Genomic DNA, 17,509 nt, shown 5'->3' with positions numbered 1-17,509 from the left:
TCTGGTGACCAAATCAGGTCCAAGGTCAAGGTCTTCTGAGTTCAGGTGTCACAGTGTCCTCTGAGCTTCCATGAGCACAGCTGCATTGATGGCATATACAGAAGGATTACCTTTCTTAGGTAGAATCACCATTTCTACAACATATTGTGGTTATGATTTAGAGAATTAACACTCTTAATTTCAGTGTTAGTTTTATCTAGATTTCACCTATATCTATATACATTTCTCTCTCTCTCTCTCTCTCTCTCTCTCTCTCTCTCAAGAGATGGAAGTCTTCCTTCAAAAGGCACAGACTTATTCAGTCTACCTAAAGATAAGTTTGCTCAGCCATCAGTTATAACCTAGCTTTTTAGTTGCTCCAGTCTGGGTGTTGTAGACTCTCCATGTACAAAGCAAATGAGATACAGCTATATGACTCTGTTATTTCACACTTGATCAGGTAACAGTCTTTAAACATGCCCTCTAGGGCTAACAGTGAAGACAGTCTATTAGATTGAGAAACACTGTGTATGACACTCCTAGCAAAATACATTATCATATATTATTATATCTTATTTCATGGTTTCATTAATATTTTTGAGTGAAGGAAATACATTTTGAATTTATAACAGAAGTGCCCTTACCTTCCAAATAAAAGCTATAACTTGACCAATAGAAGAATGCATCTTCATCATTTCACACATAAACACAGGATCTGACTTTTACACCAAGTCATTGTCTTCTCGTAGAAAGTTCCTGAGAAGAGAATGACAAAGAATTGTCTAAGTCTTTGAGTCCACTGAACATCAGAGAAAAACAAACAACAACTCTCAAAAAAATATAAATTTCTCAGTTTTCAAGGATAACTAGTATCCAGAGGATATTACCATTTTTTCTATTTTTTAACTCAGGAGAAAAAAAAATAAAATATATTAATATATTTCACAGTATTATTCCACAACTTTATGTTCTTAATTATATACCACTCTTCTTTGAAAATACATAAATAAGGGTGCATTTCATCATTGAGTTTATAAAAAAAATTGTGAAATATATTGGTTTTATCTCTTGTGCGCGTAGTTATTTGCCTCGGAAATAAGAACATAAATTAGTATCACACAGTCAAAAAATCTACCAGATTTACTTGACCATTCATGAGATTCTTAAACTTGCTAGATTTATTCGTGATTGTTTGGCTTCAAAATGACTCCTTAAGAATTAAAAAATTTTCCAGATTTCTGGAACTTTTCCACAACAAAAAGTAGAAATGGAATAAATTTTCATAAGAAGGAAAAAGGATTTAATAGCCAAGGCAAACACTGGGTTAAATATTCCTTTAAAACTTGAAAGCCATTTTAACCCATAATCCATTTTAGAGAATTGCTAAGGCAGAATTCATTCTTTTATTAATTCAACAAATATTTTTTTGTGTATAAGAACAATGAACAAATCCAGTTGGGAAAATATATTATCAAAAATGTTACAGGGGGACTGGGTGGCTCAATCAGTTAAGCATCTGACTCTTGATTTCAGCTGAAGTCATGATCTTATGGTTCATGAGTTCAAGCCCCATGTCCATGTTGTCTGTGCAGAACCTGTTGAGATTCTCGCTCTCCCTCTCTCTCTGCTCCTCTCCTGCTCTCTCTCTCTCCAAAAATAAATGAACTTAAAAAAACAAAAACAAAATAAAATGTAACAAAAATTTTACAAAAACACTAAGTCAAGAAGTTATATGCACTCCATGTTCAATACGGCATTATTTACAACAGTCAAGATATAGAGGCAACCTGTGTACATTGATGGATGAATGGATAAAGAAAGAATCACACACACACACACACACACACACACACACACACTAGGTGGAATATTAGCCAGCCATAAAAAGAAGGACATCTAGTCGCTTACAATAACATGGATGGATCTTGAGGGTATTATGCTAAGTGAAATAAGTCAGAGAAAGATCTATACTGTATTATCTCACATATACATAGAGTCTAAAAATACAAAAACTAAAAACTGAGCTTATAGATACAGAAAACAGATTGGCGGTTGCCAGAGGCAAGGGTTGGGGGTGGGCTAGAAAAAATGTATGAAGGGATCAAAAGATAAAAACCAGTTATTAAATAAATGAGTTGTAAAGATGTAATATAAGGTGTATATTGCATGTTTGAAAATTTTCTAAGACAGTAGACCTTAAGAATTATCAAGAAAAAAAATTGCAACTATGTATGGTGATGAAAGTTATCTAGACTCACTGTGGTGTTCATTTCTCAATATATACAAATATCAAATCATTATGTTGTCTACTGAAACTAGTATAATATTATATGTCAATTATATGTCAATAAATCAAATGTTGCTTATAAATTTCAAAACAGAACACAACCAATACAATAATAACGGAAGGAAACAAAATATTCAGTAACGTGTTTAATGGCATGTACGGTACATATATTGCTAAAGACCCAAGTCCAGATATGGTCACGTTCAGGTGGGACTTAAACTTGGGGTTTGGTTTACTATCTTTACAGAGTGAGTGAGCTGAGCAACCTGTGAGGACTAGACATTTGCCTTCGTATCCTTGTCTCTTGCCTCCGTCATTTCATGACTGCTTGTTCATTCTTGGAGATTTTCAAGGAATCAGGATTTTAAGAGATTCTATTAAAAATATTACATGATATTAAGAGTATATATTCTTAAAAAATTTTAAACTTTAATAAATAAGTAATAGCATACAAAAAGAAAATGCTTCCTGGCTGTCTAAGGGAAAATAGGAGGCGGGATACCCAGAATTGGTAGAGAAAATTTAAGGACAAAAATATTGTGATGGATTATGGGTAGAAGGATGAAATACTGAGTGGAAAAAAATGGATAAGAACCAAAGACCTAGATGGGGCAAGTATGAATTGGGGATGAATGCAGAATGAGATTTAAGGAGAGGCTTCAAGGAAAGGTTTGATACATGGATTACAAAGAAAAGTAAAGAACAAAAATGATCATTGCAAAGCATAGAGCCAAGATCATCTGCATTTTTAGCTAATACTTTGGGTATAACCTAATCTGGAAAAATGAGCAATGTGTAAAGAGAATATTTTTGAACCGCATACAGATTGGTTATAAAAGTGAGTTGGGTCTCTTAGATGGTCCCTCAGTTTCTGAAATAAATTTTACTGCGTTGATGAACAAAAAGGATGTTTTGCAAATTGATGTGTGTGTGCGTGTGTGTTTGTGCATGTGTGTGTGTGGATTCAACTTGAGAAATAAATTTGGCATTTGGAGAATTTGATGGATTTAAGAATTTTAAGCGTGATCATTGTCTTTTAATCTAGATGGCAATAAGATACAAGTATCCAAAGAATGATACGAAAACGGGAAATGAGAAAATAGTTAATGAGAAAACACCATCAAATATGAATGATGCAATATGTTTAGTAATGAATTCTATTTAGGGAATTTTTGTTTTGTGACTTTGAAGACAGATTTTGTTTCTCATTAAACAAGAAAGAATGTAATGAATTCAAGGGTGTTCTAACGAGGCAGCTAAGTAAGCTCAGAAATTTTAATGAGTGTGCACCTCTCTTTGTGGCAGCAAACAGATTAATGAGTTGCCTCAAGTGAATGAATAATTTGGAATGATACAAAAGAATGGCCACATGTTTTATCACACTTTCTGCTCGGGGGTTATAAACATAGCTGTAGAATGTTCGACATTCACACTCAGGATTTTGCTTTGAATGGCAAACCAACTCACCACCCCTCTCACCATGAGCTTCTATGGCAGCTACTACGGTGGCCTGGGCTGTGGCTGGGGACGTGGTAACTTCCACAGACTGGTCTGTGGGTGTGGAGGCCACGGATATGTCTGCGGCTGCCCATCGTGCTGTGGTGGATATGGATTCTCTAGCTTCTACTAAACCACTGCTGTAGTAACCCCAAATCTGTTCCCATGAGCGTATTTGCCACATTCTTCAGTCAATGCACTGGGATTACCCTGGGCTTCTCTAGTAAGAGAAATCTAAGAATTTCAGACAATGTATTATTTAGAGATGTCTGCATCATATCCTCTGGCCTCCTGAAACTGAGCACTAACAGATGATGTATGCTGAATACCAGCAAATAACCTAATTTGAAATAGAAAATATGGTTTTGGGGGGCATTGTTTAACTCCATGATGTGTGCCTACTTATATGTAAGTTTTACTGTTTACAGTTAGAAATACAATACACACAATTACATATGCGTGTGTACACAGTAACGAATGAAAAGAACTCTAGTTTGAGACATAGTAATTCAAAACAATAGTATGTTATTCCTTCCCTTTCTTTTAGTTATGTGACTTTCAGAATTGAATTTGGCAGCAAAAAATGAAAAAGAGTTTTAAATTTACCTGCATTTAAAGAACACAGTCATTTTACATATTTCGTATTTATCTGTGTAACTTTTGTCTTCTTTTTTTAATGTTTATTTATTTTTGAGAGACAGACAGAGACAGAGCATGAGCAGGGGAGGGGGAGGGAAAGAGAGGGAGACACAGAATCGGAAGCAGGCTCCAGGCTCTGAGCCGTCAGCACAGATCCCGACGTGGGGCTCGAACTCACGGACTGTGAGATCGTGACCTGAGCCGAAGTCGGACCCTTAACCGACTGAGCCACCCAGGCGCCTCTATCTGTTTCTATTTCTTAATGGAGTTCAAAATTTGCGGCTAATCTTTCACTTATATTGTCTCCCTTTATTTAATTTTATAAAAACAAACGGTGCTATATATATATATATATATATATATATATATATATATAATTTTTTTTTACAGTTACTAGACACCATAATCATTAAAACTGCAATCAGAGCAAACTTTCTTTCCACAAATCTCATAATCCATATTGCTAAATTTTCAGAGAAAATAAGTTCCGTTTTTCTGCAGATCTTTGTGATATATATTATCCTGTTTTCAGTTATTTTGTCATGCATGTAAAATAATGCAGATATAAAAGATATTGATAAACTGGATTAATAAAACATGAACTTGGGTCATTCAACTCCCTCATCTCGCTTGTCTTCTTATGGGAACAGTGTTTATCATCATCATCATCATTATGCTGAAGTATTTATAGTCCAGTAAGAACAATATACAAACAGAAACATCACCATGAAGCAAAACATTGCGTGGTTTCAACTGACCAGACATACCATTCGATAATTTAAAAGAAAATTATGCAAAGAGGAGTTAAAAATTTTTTTAAGGTTTATTTACTTTTGAGAGAGAGAGAGAGAGAGAGAGAGAGAGAGAGAGCATGAGCTGAGGAGAGGCAGAGAGAGAGGGAGACGCAGAATCTGAAGCAGGCACCAGGCTTTGAGCTGTCAGCACAGAGACTGATGCAGGGCTCGAACCCACAAACCGTGAGATCATGACCTGAGCCAAAGTCGGACGCTTAACCACCTGAGCTACCCAGGTGTCCCCAAGTGTCCCAAAGTGATTTTTAGCAAAACATCATCCCTTTAAAAATGGCCATTTTATTGATAGGACAGTAATACCCCCCCTCATCTGTAGTTTTATATTCTGTGGTTTCAGTTACTCGTGGTCAACCACAGTCAGGAAGTAAATGATCTTCCTTCATGTGTATTGTAAGAAGGTCAAAAGCAGCCTAACGCTGCGTCACAGTGCCGACATCACTCACCTCACGACATCTCAACATGTAGGCATTGTATTATCTCAAGAAGGATGAGTACACTAAGGTATTTTGAGAGAGAGACTGCATTCACATAACTTTTACTATAGTATATTGTTATAGTTGTTCTATTTAATATTTAGTCATTACCGTTAATCTTTCTTGTGCCTAATTTATAAATTAAACTTTAGCACAGGGATGCATGTGTAGGAAAAAACATAGCACCTGTAGGGGTTGGTACTATCTGCAGTTTCAGGCATCCATTGAGAATCTTGGAACACATCCCCTGTGAATAAGGGGGAACTACTGTGTAAGAATTAGGAATAAAATAGGTAAAATATCAGAATTTTTAAACTGTTTTCCTAAAACTGAATGGCAACTTCAGGTAATGGTATGAACTTATTGATACTTGGTATAAGCTGGGCCAATGTAGTTTGAAAAATTACAAAACAAAATCACAGAATTAAAGATCTGAAAGGGATATCAAACTCTGTATTGCTGTCCCATAGTCTTGTAGGCAGGGAACCTCAGAATAAGGGATCTTAAGGCTAGAGTCAGAACACTGCTGTCCTTAGTAGTCCCAGTTGTTTGATTGGACCATGATGTTTCTCTCTTTATGTATTTTCTCCTCAAATGTTGTCAAGTAAACCATTTTGAAAATTCTGGTGATGGTTATAAGAAAAGCTAAATTATCACAACTGATTTTAGGGAGACTGATCCCTTTACTTAGATTAACACCTGTTCCTTCAACATTTTTATTGTTCTGATATAAAGAATTGCACCTGTCAATTTGCAAGTTATCTGGTTTTGAATATAACTAAACAATGAGCAATGTTAAAATTCAACTCTAGGTAACAAAGCAAACAAACATAAAAACCCAAGATGACCTCTTCTTTCAGTCAATACTGTCTAGGGGCTGTATATAGCATCACAGTGGGCTGACCAGGGGAATAGATCCAAGTTACTCTATCGAAGGATCACACTGTGTAGTTGGACCCAGTAGAACGGAATTTCTATTACCTTTTCATTTGGTTAATATCTCCAGGGACAGGTGCTATGGGACCGACAAGCAGTAATCAATACAATTATTGCTGCAGTTGACGTTCTTAGTATAATCAATATTATCATAATTTTGTTCTGCTTAGATTGTATGCATCTGTATCTGAGGTGAGAAAAAAAAATGTCTGAAATTTGCAATGAAAGATTTCTTCACTTCCAGGGGAAATGTGAGAACATTTTTTAGTCTTCCATCCATCAACATGAATAGCAACTTGGGTCATGAGTTAAAATTTTTTTTAAAAGTTAATAATGATCCACATTTGCCTTTGATCTGCTGAATGGACAGAAAAATAGTGAGCCCTAAAGAAATTTCCAATGTAAAATTTTCACTTATGCACAGAAGAAAAACAGATTTATTCCATATTTTCAATTTTTTTTACAGTGAATGGACATTTATAAGTGATGCATACCACAGTTATGTTGAAAACACATTTATTATTTATTATTACTGAAGTTTTGCATTTGTGCCCCATATTATTTCCATCTATAAAGTATAGATAGTCTTAGGCATTAAAATTTTTTTTTAATTCTTTAATAATCGTCACATTCTTTGACAGAGTTACAGAGGGAGACTGTGGAATCCTTAATGTTATGCAATTTATTCATACTTCTAAAGGATTCATTAAAAATGAAAATATTCATTCTATAAATTGACTTATTTCTGAAATGAGGAATACAAATGGAATGCAGTTGGGTCAGAATGTTTCAGAGATTAAAGGCTAATATTGGGTTTAATGCCACTCTGAAACCAGAAAGCCTGTTGCAACTCGGGTCAGCCTTAATATATTTCCTAGAATAGCAAATCAGTTGCGCAGGTTATGATATGCATGGTCTTTGCTTTAATGTCAGTGAAAGTCATATAACTCTTATAAAAAATGTTAAGTGCCACCTGAGTGCTAGGTTTCATTTAGATACTAGGTCAGGTCAATGAACAATCCCATCCAAAAATGTGTCATCCAAATATCACTTATAAATCTCAGTAAAGGCTCAGCAAAATGGTTATTGCCATATAAAACAAGTTTCTTGAGTCCCAAGGGTCAAGGTATGGACATATTTACATAGGGCTTTAGGTATTAGTAGCTAACTCTTTGGGCTGAGGTGAGGGATTCTGAATATCAGGCCAACTGTCTCCAAAGAATGCTTCCTTAATTTTGGTCTTTCTTTAAAATTATGCCATACATGTAGAAAATTTCTTAAATATTCCAGGTAATACAGGTCCTTTTAAAATTTAAGATGATTTTAGGGGTTTTAACAACATTATCAATATCTAGAAAGCTCGAGTCGGTATCTTAGGAAAGACAAGTTAGCAATTGGCTAAAGACAAAAAATGGACACAGACTAGGCAAAGAGAAGACAGAGACAAATGCATTATAATAGCTATGTCTTTCTTTCTTGGAGAAAGGGCTCAGGACATGAAAAAAAAAAAAAAAGTACTGTGGGAAGGCATCCCCTCAAGATGGATTTTTGATCACTGTGAGAGTCTTTCCCGTATTGATGTCAGTTCTGCTGTGTTTTTAAACCCAAACAAATATGCTTGCATATAGAACCAAAAATAAATCTATTAACTGTACCGGGCCAAAGTTTTAAAACTCTAGAAATCACGTGACCTTTTGTGATTGTTTTCTCGTACACGCGGCCGTGAACCCAATCTTTCTCGACTTCATGTGTTCTTTCATATTCTGAAGAAAGATGCATCATTTGCCCCTCATGATGCAAAACATGTGTGACTTTTGAAGAAATTGATCAATGTAGGAGTCTTGATTTTACTATTTTTTTGCTATTTTTATAAAACTGATTACTACAACTCTGTGATGAGAAGATATTTAATTAAAAATTCAACAATATTTAATGTAACTGACGTTAAGTGACTGGCAATCAAGTATTCTACGCAGGGTGTGGTATGTTGATACTTTGAAGAAACAGCAATTCATTCTAAGAAAATTATAGCAGCAAACTCCAGAACAACCTAACTACTAGCCAAGCAGGTTCTGACATTCTTATGAGTGTGGTCAGGGGACCATAGATTGAGACTTTGTCTCAGGCAAATGTAATTCATGGAATGTCACCAAAGGAGGGGCACATAGCGTCATGTTCACTGGCCAGAGTATATAAGCCTCCTTGTAAAGATGTCGACATTCACACTCAGGATCTTGCCTTGGATAGCAAACGCAACTCAACACCCTTGACACCATGAGATACTACGGCAACTACTATGGAGGCCTGGGCTGCGGCTGTGGAGGCTTCGGTGGCCTGGGCTGCGGCTCTGGCTGGGGATGTGGCAGCTTCCGCAGACTGGGCTGTGGCTGGGGCTGGGGAGGCCTCAGACATGGCTCCTGCCGCCCACTGTGCTATGGCGGATGTGGGTTCTCTAGCTTCTGCTGAAAACATTGTTGAAATTGGAAGCAAAGGGAAAGCCTCCAAATTTATTTGGTCGTATTTTTGTGCTTTGATTTCCAAAGCATCTGTCCTATATCCTCCAGGACCAAGTGATAGCTATGTGTCAACGGTCAAACTGTTTCTACAAATATTTGGTGTCTTTTTCCCTCCAAAACCCCTCATCTTAAATGTATATTCAATATATAAAACTGCTCCTTGTTTGATGTCCTCATGTTGGTTTACTTTTCTAGTCACGATTGCCTTAATGTTATCTTTCTAGAAGATCTTGAAGAAAATTTGTGTTTTGCTATTGTCTAATAAAATGATTACTCAAAATATAAATACTTTGGTTTTGTCTGATGTTTTAATTTTACTATTTTAACATCTTCTTTTGCAACTCGTATAAAGATTCTACTTGTGAAGCAGTAAGGTCTGTGGCTGTTGATATAGTATGATGCAAAAATGTCTCGTTCACCACATTATACAAGCTTGAGAACACATAGGGAGTGATACGAACAGTTAATAAAAATAACTTGCCTTGTCTGTTCTCTTAATATATATATCAGTCCTCTCAAAAGTCCTTTAAGTGTTCCTGGAACTACTAAGGGTTGTGTCGTTCTCATATTTACAAACAAGTGCATTCTTCTGTGTGAAATGGCTACTAGCTAAACCTTTTCTTTTTCTTTTTCTTTTTCTTTTGTAAGGCCTTTTATTAGTTTCACTGCATCCTCAGGATGAAGGTAGTCAGATTTCCTGCATAGCCTCTGGTCCCACACCTGCACAGCATCCCCCAATATCAATATGCCCTACCAGAGTGGTACTTTGGTTATAACTGATAAACCTACATTGACATATTATAATCACCCAGCTCATATTGTAATGTTCATTCTTCGTATAGTACATTCTATGGGTTTGGACAAATATACAATGACCTGAATCCATCATTATATCATACCGAGTATTTTTACTGCCTTCAAACCTTCTTCTATTTTAGTTTTTATTTAAATTCCAGTTAGTTAACATCCAGCATAATATCGGTTTCAGGTGTATAAGTTAGTGATTCATCACAATAGGTGCACTCCTTAATCCCTGTATATCTTCTATGGTCTTCCTTTCCATCTCTTCCCTTGCTGAATATCTTCCTGACATCACCAGTCTGGCCAGACATGCCTTTGCTTTCTTACAAATTTTGTTTTTGAGCAGTGGAGGAGAGTGGAAAGTGTCACTCATTTTCCGGGCAGGAACTATGCTTCTATAGTTGGCATCTTCTAAGGGCACTGTTTCTTATAAGGCCAATCCACCTGGCATTGCCATGGGGCACTGGACCTCAGAGGTACAGTGTTCGATGGAAAATAAACGTGTAGGGGGAGGTTATTTTCTGTTTTCTTTTTACACTCTATCACAAATCTCTTAATATTCTATAGATCTTCTCATGAATGAACAATGGTACGCAACTGAGTCACACAACTGGATGCTTTACTGACTACAGGGTCTCCTGGCTGGCAACCCTGGTGGCCTTGCTCAGTCAAGGCCAAACGACCTGGCTCTTTCTTTCTTCACGATGTATTCTCTCCCAGAAAGTTCCTCAATTACTCATGAGGAACTTTCTTTCAGGCTTGATCCATCAGTTCACCCTTTGGAAGGAGCCTCTTGGAACATCAACAGTGAGCACGGATTGGATTCTCTTCTAGAAGGTTTCTGAGCCAACTTGTAAGTGGCCGGAATAGCCTGCTTCACCAGTTTGTCTGACATGACCAGACATGTGTGAATTCACTCACACTCATACTTGGACCCCTATGACTTCTGTCTTGAGAAATTCTTTTTATCCTTCTGTAAACTGAAAGGAAATACATTACTGTAAGAACAGCTTCCCACAGAAAAAAACTGTTACCTTTTTACCTACACTGCAGTTTAGATTTTAAATCAGAAAACCAAACAAGGGAAGTAAGAGAAAAAAAAAAAGTGAAAGAGGAGAATTCATGGGTCACGTTCTGGTGACTTACACAGAATTTACCTTAAATATTTTTGTGAGGAGGACATGAGAACCAGAGTGAATGTCCAAGTGTTATTAGACTGGAAAGTGTCAATTCAAAGGATCTCTTGCAAACCCCTTCGGCATGCATTTAATCTTGCTAGTGATGCATAAAGCTTAGTATGCTCATATATAAAGCTTAGTGTGTTCTAAATCCCCGGGATAAAATAGAAGAATTCTTTAGGTGATTAGTTTATGCACTAACAAAAATAAAGTGGAATGATCCTTGTAGATTAATAATAATGATAACTGGAGTTATTATCCTATATGATTTACAACTTGAATTTTTCGTTTTCCATTGTCTATAATGTAACAAAATGCAAACTAATTTGCACGTTTACATGTGCTCTATAAGGGGTGTAAGTATATATAGAGTTTGCCCTGATAAACATATATAAAAAATCAGAGGGCTTTTAAAGAGACATTAGTTGGAATACAGAATATGTGATTGCTCAACATAATTGCTTCTGGACAGACAGTACCCTGTACTAAGTATGACCTTGTATAACACGCATATCAGATTTAAATGTTGCCCTTATTTGAAGGTCGTTTCGGTTTTTGATCTGAACTGTCCAGATGCTATTAAATTTGATTTGTGGCCAAACGTAATTAGTGATTCTCCTGAATGTCATGGCTTTTAGAAGCACATTGCAAAAGCTATGTTGATGTTCTTAGTTAAATTGTTAGAGACTTGGAAGCCAGGAACATGAAACACATTTCTAAATTGCAGTCAGTAAGTAGTTCTGGTGGGAGAAGCTTTGTTTTGAAATGCCCAGAGTCTAAGAGACCCCCAAAAACGAACCACCAGAGTCCAGAGTCAAAGCTAAGCAGCAAGGGTCATTTATTGCAGGTTCGAACCTGGACCTCTGCGCCCCCGTTGCCGGTGACGCCAAGAGGCCCTGAGAGAGGTTTTTACACCCCTTTTATAGACAGGTACAAACAAGTCATGGGGAAATCAGGAATTTTCCACAGTTACAGAGTTGCGATTGGTTGGTGTTTAAAGTTGGACACTTAACAGTATTCGATTGGTTCCTGCCTTTAGGTCAGACCACAACCGGGGGTACGGGTATCACAATGATTGATCAGGAATACACGGATGTGCCAGGCAACAATGATTGATCAGGAATACATGGGCGCGCCAAGCAATTGTACAGAAGCGGAACAAGCTGGTTAAGCTTGGTTAGGTTTCAGTTTCCCATAACTTAAGCTTTTAAGTTTTAATTTTCTCAGGCCTCTCAGTTTATACCTCTTATATCAATAAGATGTTAGAACATACATTCTTCTGAATGTAAGTAGGGGTGAAATATCCTGATTAAAGATAAAGGGTTTGAAGAAGACATGATAGTGTTAGGGGTACCCCTTGTGTGCTAGTGAATGGAGATCACATAATTTAGGGAGGAGGATTAATGTTAAAAGATAGAATTGGAGGGAGAGTCATTTTTTGGGACATGGGCGGAATAAGTGAAATTTCTTACTCCAGGGGCACCTGGGTGGCTCAGTCGGTTAAGCGTCTGACTCTTGGTTTCGGCTCAGGTCATGATCTCATGGTTGGTGAACCCAAGTCTTCCTAATTCATCATTTACCCCATTCACATCTTAAGGTGCCATTTTCTTCGTGGTCATCTTAGGATGACCATATGTTATTCAAACACAAAGTTTGAAGTCAGATTCCTTGGTCTGCAATATCAATGTTGATTGATTCCAAGACCTTGGGCAATTGATTTTACTGCATTAAGTCTCACTTTTGTTATCTGCATATTGGGCATGATTTCATTGTTTCTCCTATAATGTGGAGAGGATTAAATGAGCTAAGGTTGGTAAAGCATAAAGGAAAGGCCAGACACGGACTAAACAACAGACATTATCTATAGCTATTATTATTACCTTAATACTTTTATCTCCTTACAATACCTTTTTTTTTTTCTGAATTTCATTCCATAGAAACACCTCTAGTCCTATAAGGACTATATATAAAAATCACGCTTACATCATGGTCCAGAAAAGTAAAAAAGAGCCTATCCTCAACTATATTTCACATATTTTCTTTTTTCCACAACAAACTTTATTATACAATGTGACGTTTGATTATTTTTCTCCTCCTCTCAGTAGTGAGCTTCTTCATTGAAATCTGGATTTACTCAGCTTTACTCCCTTTACATTGAAATTTGTTACAGATTCATACAGTGAAATGTCTTACTTTCTTATTTCACTCCTGGATGTAATACTAAATGGCTATTAAACCTGATATGATCTTGTTGAAAGTTGAATTTCTTTCATGTTATATTTTTATATTGAAATGATAACGGAAATAGTTTGCTAAAAAATCTTAAACATCCCGTATGGAACACCAGATTGCTCCAGGGCAGATAGTAAATGCACAAGGCAAGTGCAATAAATTATTAGAACCCCCATCCCAGTAGTCATTTGTACTACATGAAGAGGCCAAAAGCCAAGTTCTCCTTCCCGGTCTACTCCAAGGTTCTGTTTAGAGATCCTAGGATAGCTCTACTTAATTAGCAAGGAAGTAGTTAAAGGAAAGATAGGTACTAAAATATCATTGTCTTCATTGTGTGCTTTTCTTCAGGAAGTGAAGACTATGAAGAGAAAGACGATTTATCTGACATCGTACTTCATTGAAAGAGATGGAAATCACTTAAAAACAAAGAAACTTATTGAGAATGTGGGTAACTCAAAGAACCTATTGGTACACTGGGCGAAGGGGTTGACAAGCTGTGTAGGACCCAGGGTTGTAAAGACTGCTGGAATAGCAACCAAGCCCACACTGTAGCAATGGCTTTTTTTATGATATCATTTTTAGCCATTTCAGCCACAGTTGCTTTTTAGCCACTACTCAACACCACAACTCTGGATAAATTCTGAATTATTCTTTTGTCTTTGCATCACTTTGTGAAAGATCGAGGACCAGGTGACATCCTAGTTCTTAATTCATGCATCCAAGACATCACTACTAGAAATAATAAAAGGAACTGTCTAGTCTTCCTTGGATCTGTATTGGGAATTGCAATACTTCCTTCTTCCAGAACAAAGCGGAAATACTGAGTAGCCCTCTCTCCCTCCCAAAAAAGTAATGTCGGTGACATAGAGTTAAAACGAATCTGCATGGTTTCCTTCATACCAGATTCAGCCCAGAAAATAAGTACATGGTCCTCTTCGCTAAGTAAGCTATTCAATCCCTCAATCGGACCTCCTGTTATAGTTTGTTATATGGGTCAGCTTGGATGGGCTATGGTACTCAGTGATTTATCAAACATTGATCTAGGTGTTACTGCATGTTGTGTGGTCTCAGCCTACCAAAAACCACTGTTGTGACCGGACCAGACTTTGTGGTTCTTATTAAGACTGTAAGATGCCTTCAGCAATAACCATCATGAAACTTTGAAAAACTAAAGGTTTGTTACGTATAAGACCTATAAATTACACAACACACCTGGAACCACACAGCAAGGTCATAGGTAGAGAGAGGGAGAGAGACAGTGCATGGGCCTGGGGTTCTGCTTTTATTGGGGTCAAGGGTGAGAGCCTCAGGTTTTACAGATCTCTGTTGGTACACTTAAAACACAAGAGAGGGAATACAAAGCTAGGAAGAAAAACAATGGCCAAAATGGTCAGTTATTGAGATCAACTAAGATCTCTAAAACCAAGAAGCCTCAATGTAGGAAGGTGGCCTGGCTTTTTGTTTGGTGTGTGGCTGGCAATGTGTTTATTCAGGATAAGCATCTTTGAAGTGGATGCCTCTTTGAAGTGTGGCAATCAAAGCTGAAGTTAGGTACTCACCTTACAAAAAGAAAAAAAAACAAACAACTGTCAGGTTTACTTTGACAGTATTTTGAAGATGTGGTTAGCATCTATAATCAGTTGACTTTAAGTAAAAGAAAGTACCCTGCATAATGAGGTGAATCTAATCTAATCAATTAGAAGCCTTAAAAGAAAAAAAAAAATTGAGGTTTCCCAAAGAAGGAATTCTGCCTCAAGACAGCAGTCTCAACTCCTGCCTGAATTTCCAGTCTGCCGGCCATTCCTTCCCCTTTCTGATTTGCCAACCCCCACAATCATGTAAACCAGTTCCTTAAAGTAAATCTCTTCATCTAATTATATGACATCACACACACACACATACTCTCTCTCTTTCTCTCTCTCTCTCTCTCTCTCTCTCTCTATATATATATATATATATATGGATATCTATATACATATGGATATATATGTGTATATATATCCATGTATATTTTTTACGACAGTATATACAATATACAGTAGTTGTATGTACTATATACAAGAATAGATATATATACTAAAATAGTGCACACACACACACACACACACACACACAATATTGGTTCATTTTATCTGCAGACTCTGATACACCTTCCAAAACATTCCTCCAGTTTTCTATAGTTGATGAAAACTCCCCTAAATCAAATCAAATTGCCACTCAGCACTTAAGGTTATGATATGTGATCATAGTTAGAACTGTAAATTCAGGGGTGCCTCGGTGGCTCAGTGCCTCTAGTGCCTCTAGATTTCAGCTCAGGTCATGATCTCACAGTTCTTGGGACTGAGCTCTGGGCTGACAGCATGGAGCCTGCTTGGGATTCTCTCTCTCCCTCTCTGTCTCTGCCCCTACCCTGCTCCCACATTCTCTCTCTCTCTCTCCCTCTCTCTCTCTCTTTTTTTTAAAATATTTTTTTTCAACGTTTTTTATTTATTTTTGGGACAGAGAGAGACAGAGCATGAACGGGGGAGGGGCAGAGAGAGAGGGAGACACAGAATCTGAAACAGGCTCCAGGCTCCGAGCTGTCAGCACAGAGCCCGACGCGGGGCTCGAACTCACGGACCGCGAGATCGTGACCTGGCTGAAGTCGGCCGCTCAACCGACTGCGCCACCCAGGCGCCCCGTCCCTCTCTCTCTCTCTTAAAATAAATAAATAAACTTAAAAAAAAAAAACCCTGTCAATTCATTTCCTGGGGTTGAGAGGGAGACAGACTGTACGTTGCTCTCAACCTGTCCGTGGAACACTGCACGCAACAACCTTGGGAGGAAAAGCAAAGAAGAGAAGGATAAAATGAAGAGACAAATCTCTAGCAAGAGATGTAGTGTCAAGAGGACAGGCTCACATGGAATGATACAGCGAGAGACCTAGAACCTAGGGAGCACATGGTGAGTGAGCTCTAAGAATAGATGTGACAAGGGTAAGGGGCAGATACCAAAAGGGTAAGGGGTCAGCAAAGATCAATTATCTCTACAAAAATTATGACCCAAGTTTTTATTGATCTAAATGTGTTGTAGATAACACCATCAAATGTCTATCTTACTCCTTTTCTGGAGAGCTCTCTAAATCAGCAGTATGGGCTAATAGAAAAGACATAGGCTCTTGGGTCTAAGGCTCAGCTAAGTTTATATCCAACCTGTGTGCTGAATAGCTGTGATGCTTTGGGGCATGTTATTACTTAAATTCTCCATACCATCTGTGAACTGAGAGCAAGAACAGTATCTACATCACAGAATGATTGTATTAAATGAATTAGTACATCTAAAGTTCCTGGCACAAATTAAGCATGAATAAACACTTAATATTCTTACCATCATTATTACCCAGGTGACAGATGTGTCTGTCTCAGGTTCTCAGGTGAAGTCATTAACCCTTCAATAGATGCTTGTTTTAAAGAATGGTGGACAGCTCATGACGTTTACACAATATATGTTCTTACAGAGAGTGTCCGAAGCAGTCATATATAATTAGTGAACCAAAATAATCTTTTGAAACACAGCTGGAGTATTACCTTATGTCATGGAGTGAGTTTATGGGAATCTCAACCAAGGTAGGATACAAGCTAAGGCTTTGAGGATGGAAAAATTACCTCTAATAGGCACAAAGTTGATTAAAGGAATCCTAAAAACATGTTAACATGTAGGAGGCCCTCCCTTGCTGGAATCAAGGTAATATTAAAGGGTTTGGGGGGGTTTCAGATGCCTTTTCAACTTTGAAGTCTACAGACTTTCCCAGCTTCACTTCTGAGGATTTGTAAAGCCCCTGTGCAGAGAGTGACATTTAAGCTCAAGTAACTCAGCTTTTACTACCCAACTGAATTCATTCCTGTAATAGAGAGTAAACTGAGGTCAATGAAAATCCAGAAATTTTGCAATGGCTATTGTGACCTCATGGTTTTGGTCGCCACTCTCATTTTGATGGTGGAGATGAAGACTTTGGAAGACGAGGTAAAAATAATATTCTGGCCTCTGTCTGGTCATGGTGGGTATATGTTCTTAGTAATCAATTCAGCACTCATTAACCTTGGTGCTAACATTCTGTATTCATTGAGTTAACACCATCTTTGTCCCATCACTGGGACCTATTTTGATCATTTGTAGACCA

At 37.4% G+C, this 17,509-nt stretch overlaps 1 protein-coding gene across 1 annotated transcript; it reads left to right on the top strand.

Annotated features, from left to right (window-relative positions):
- Nucleotides 1-8,858: 8,858 nt before the first annotated feature.
- Nucleotides 8,859-9,425, top strand: LOC131511477 (keratin-associated protein 19-4-like). The gene has a single exon (XM_058729125.1). The coding sequence runs from the start codon at nucleotides 8,898-8,900 to the stop codon at nucleotides 9,087-9,089; it is 192 nt and encodes a 63-aa protein (XP_058585108.1). The 5' UTR covers nucleotides 8,859-8,897; the 3' UTR covers nucleotides 9,090-9,425.
- The last annotated feature ends 8,084 nt before the right edge of the window (nucleotides 9,426-17,509 follow it).

Source organism: Neofelis nebulosa, chromosome 5 (genome assembly GCF_028018385.1).
Source record: "Neofelis nebulosa isolate mNeoNeb1 chromosome 5, mNeoNeb1.pri, whole genome shotgun sequence".
NCBI classification, from domain to species: Eukaryota; Metazoa; Chordata; class Mammalia; order Carnivora; family Felidae; genus Neofelis; species Neofelis nebulosa.
This window is presented reverse-complemented; position numbering and strand designations above follow the sequence as displayed.

Bases quoted from the DNA above. Each gene is read 5' to 3' on its own strand.
- LOC131511477 (XM_058729125.1), top strand. From the start codon at position 8,898: ATGAGATACTACGGCAACTACTATGGAGGCCTGGGCTGCGGCTGTGGA.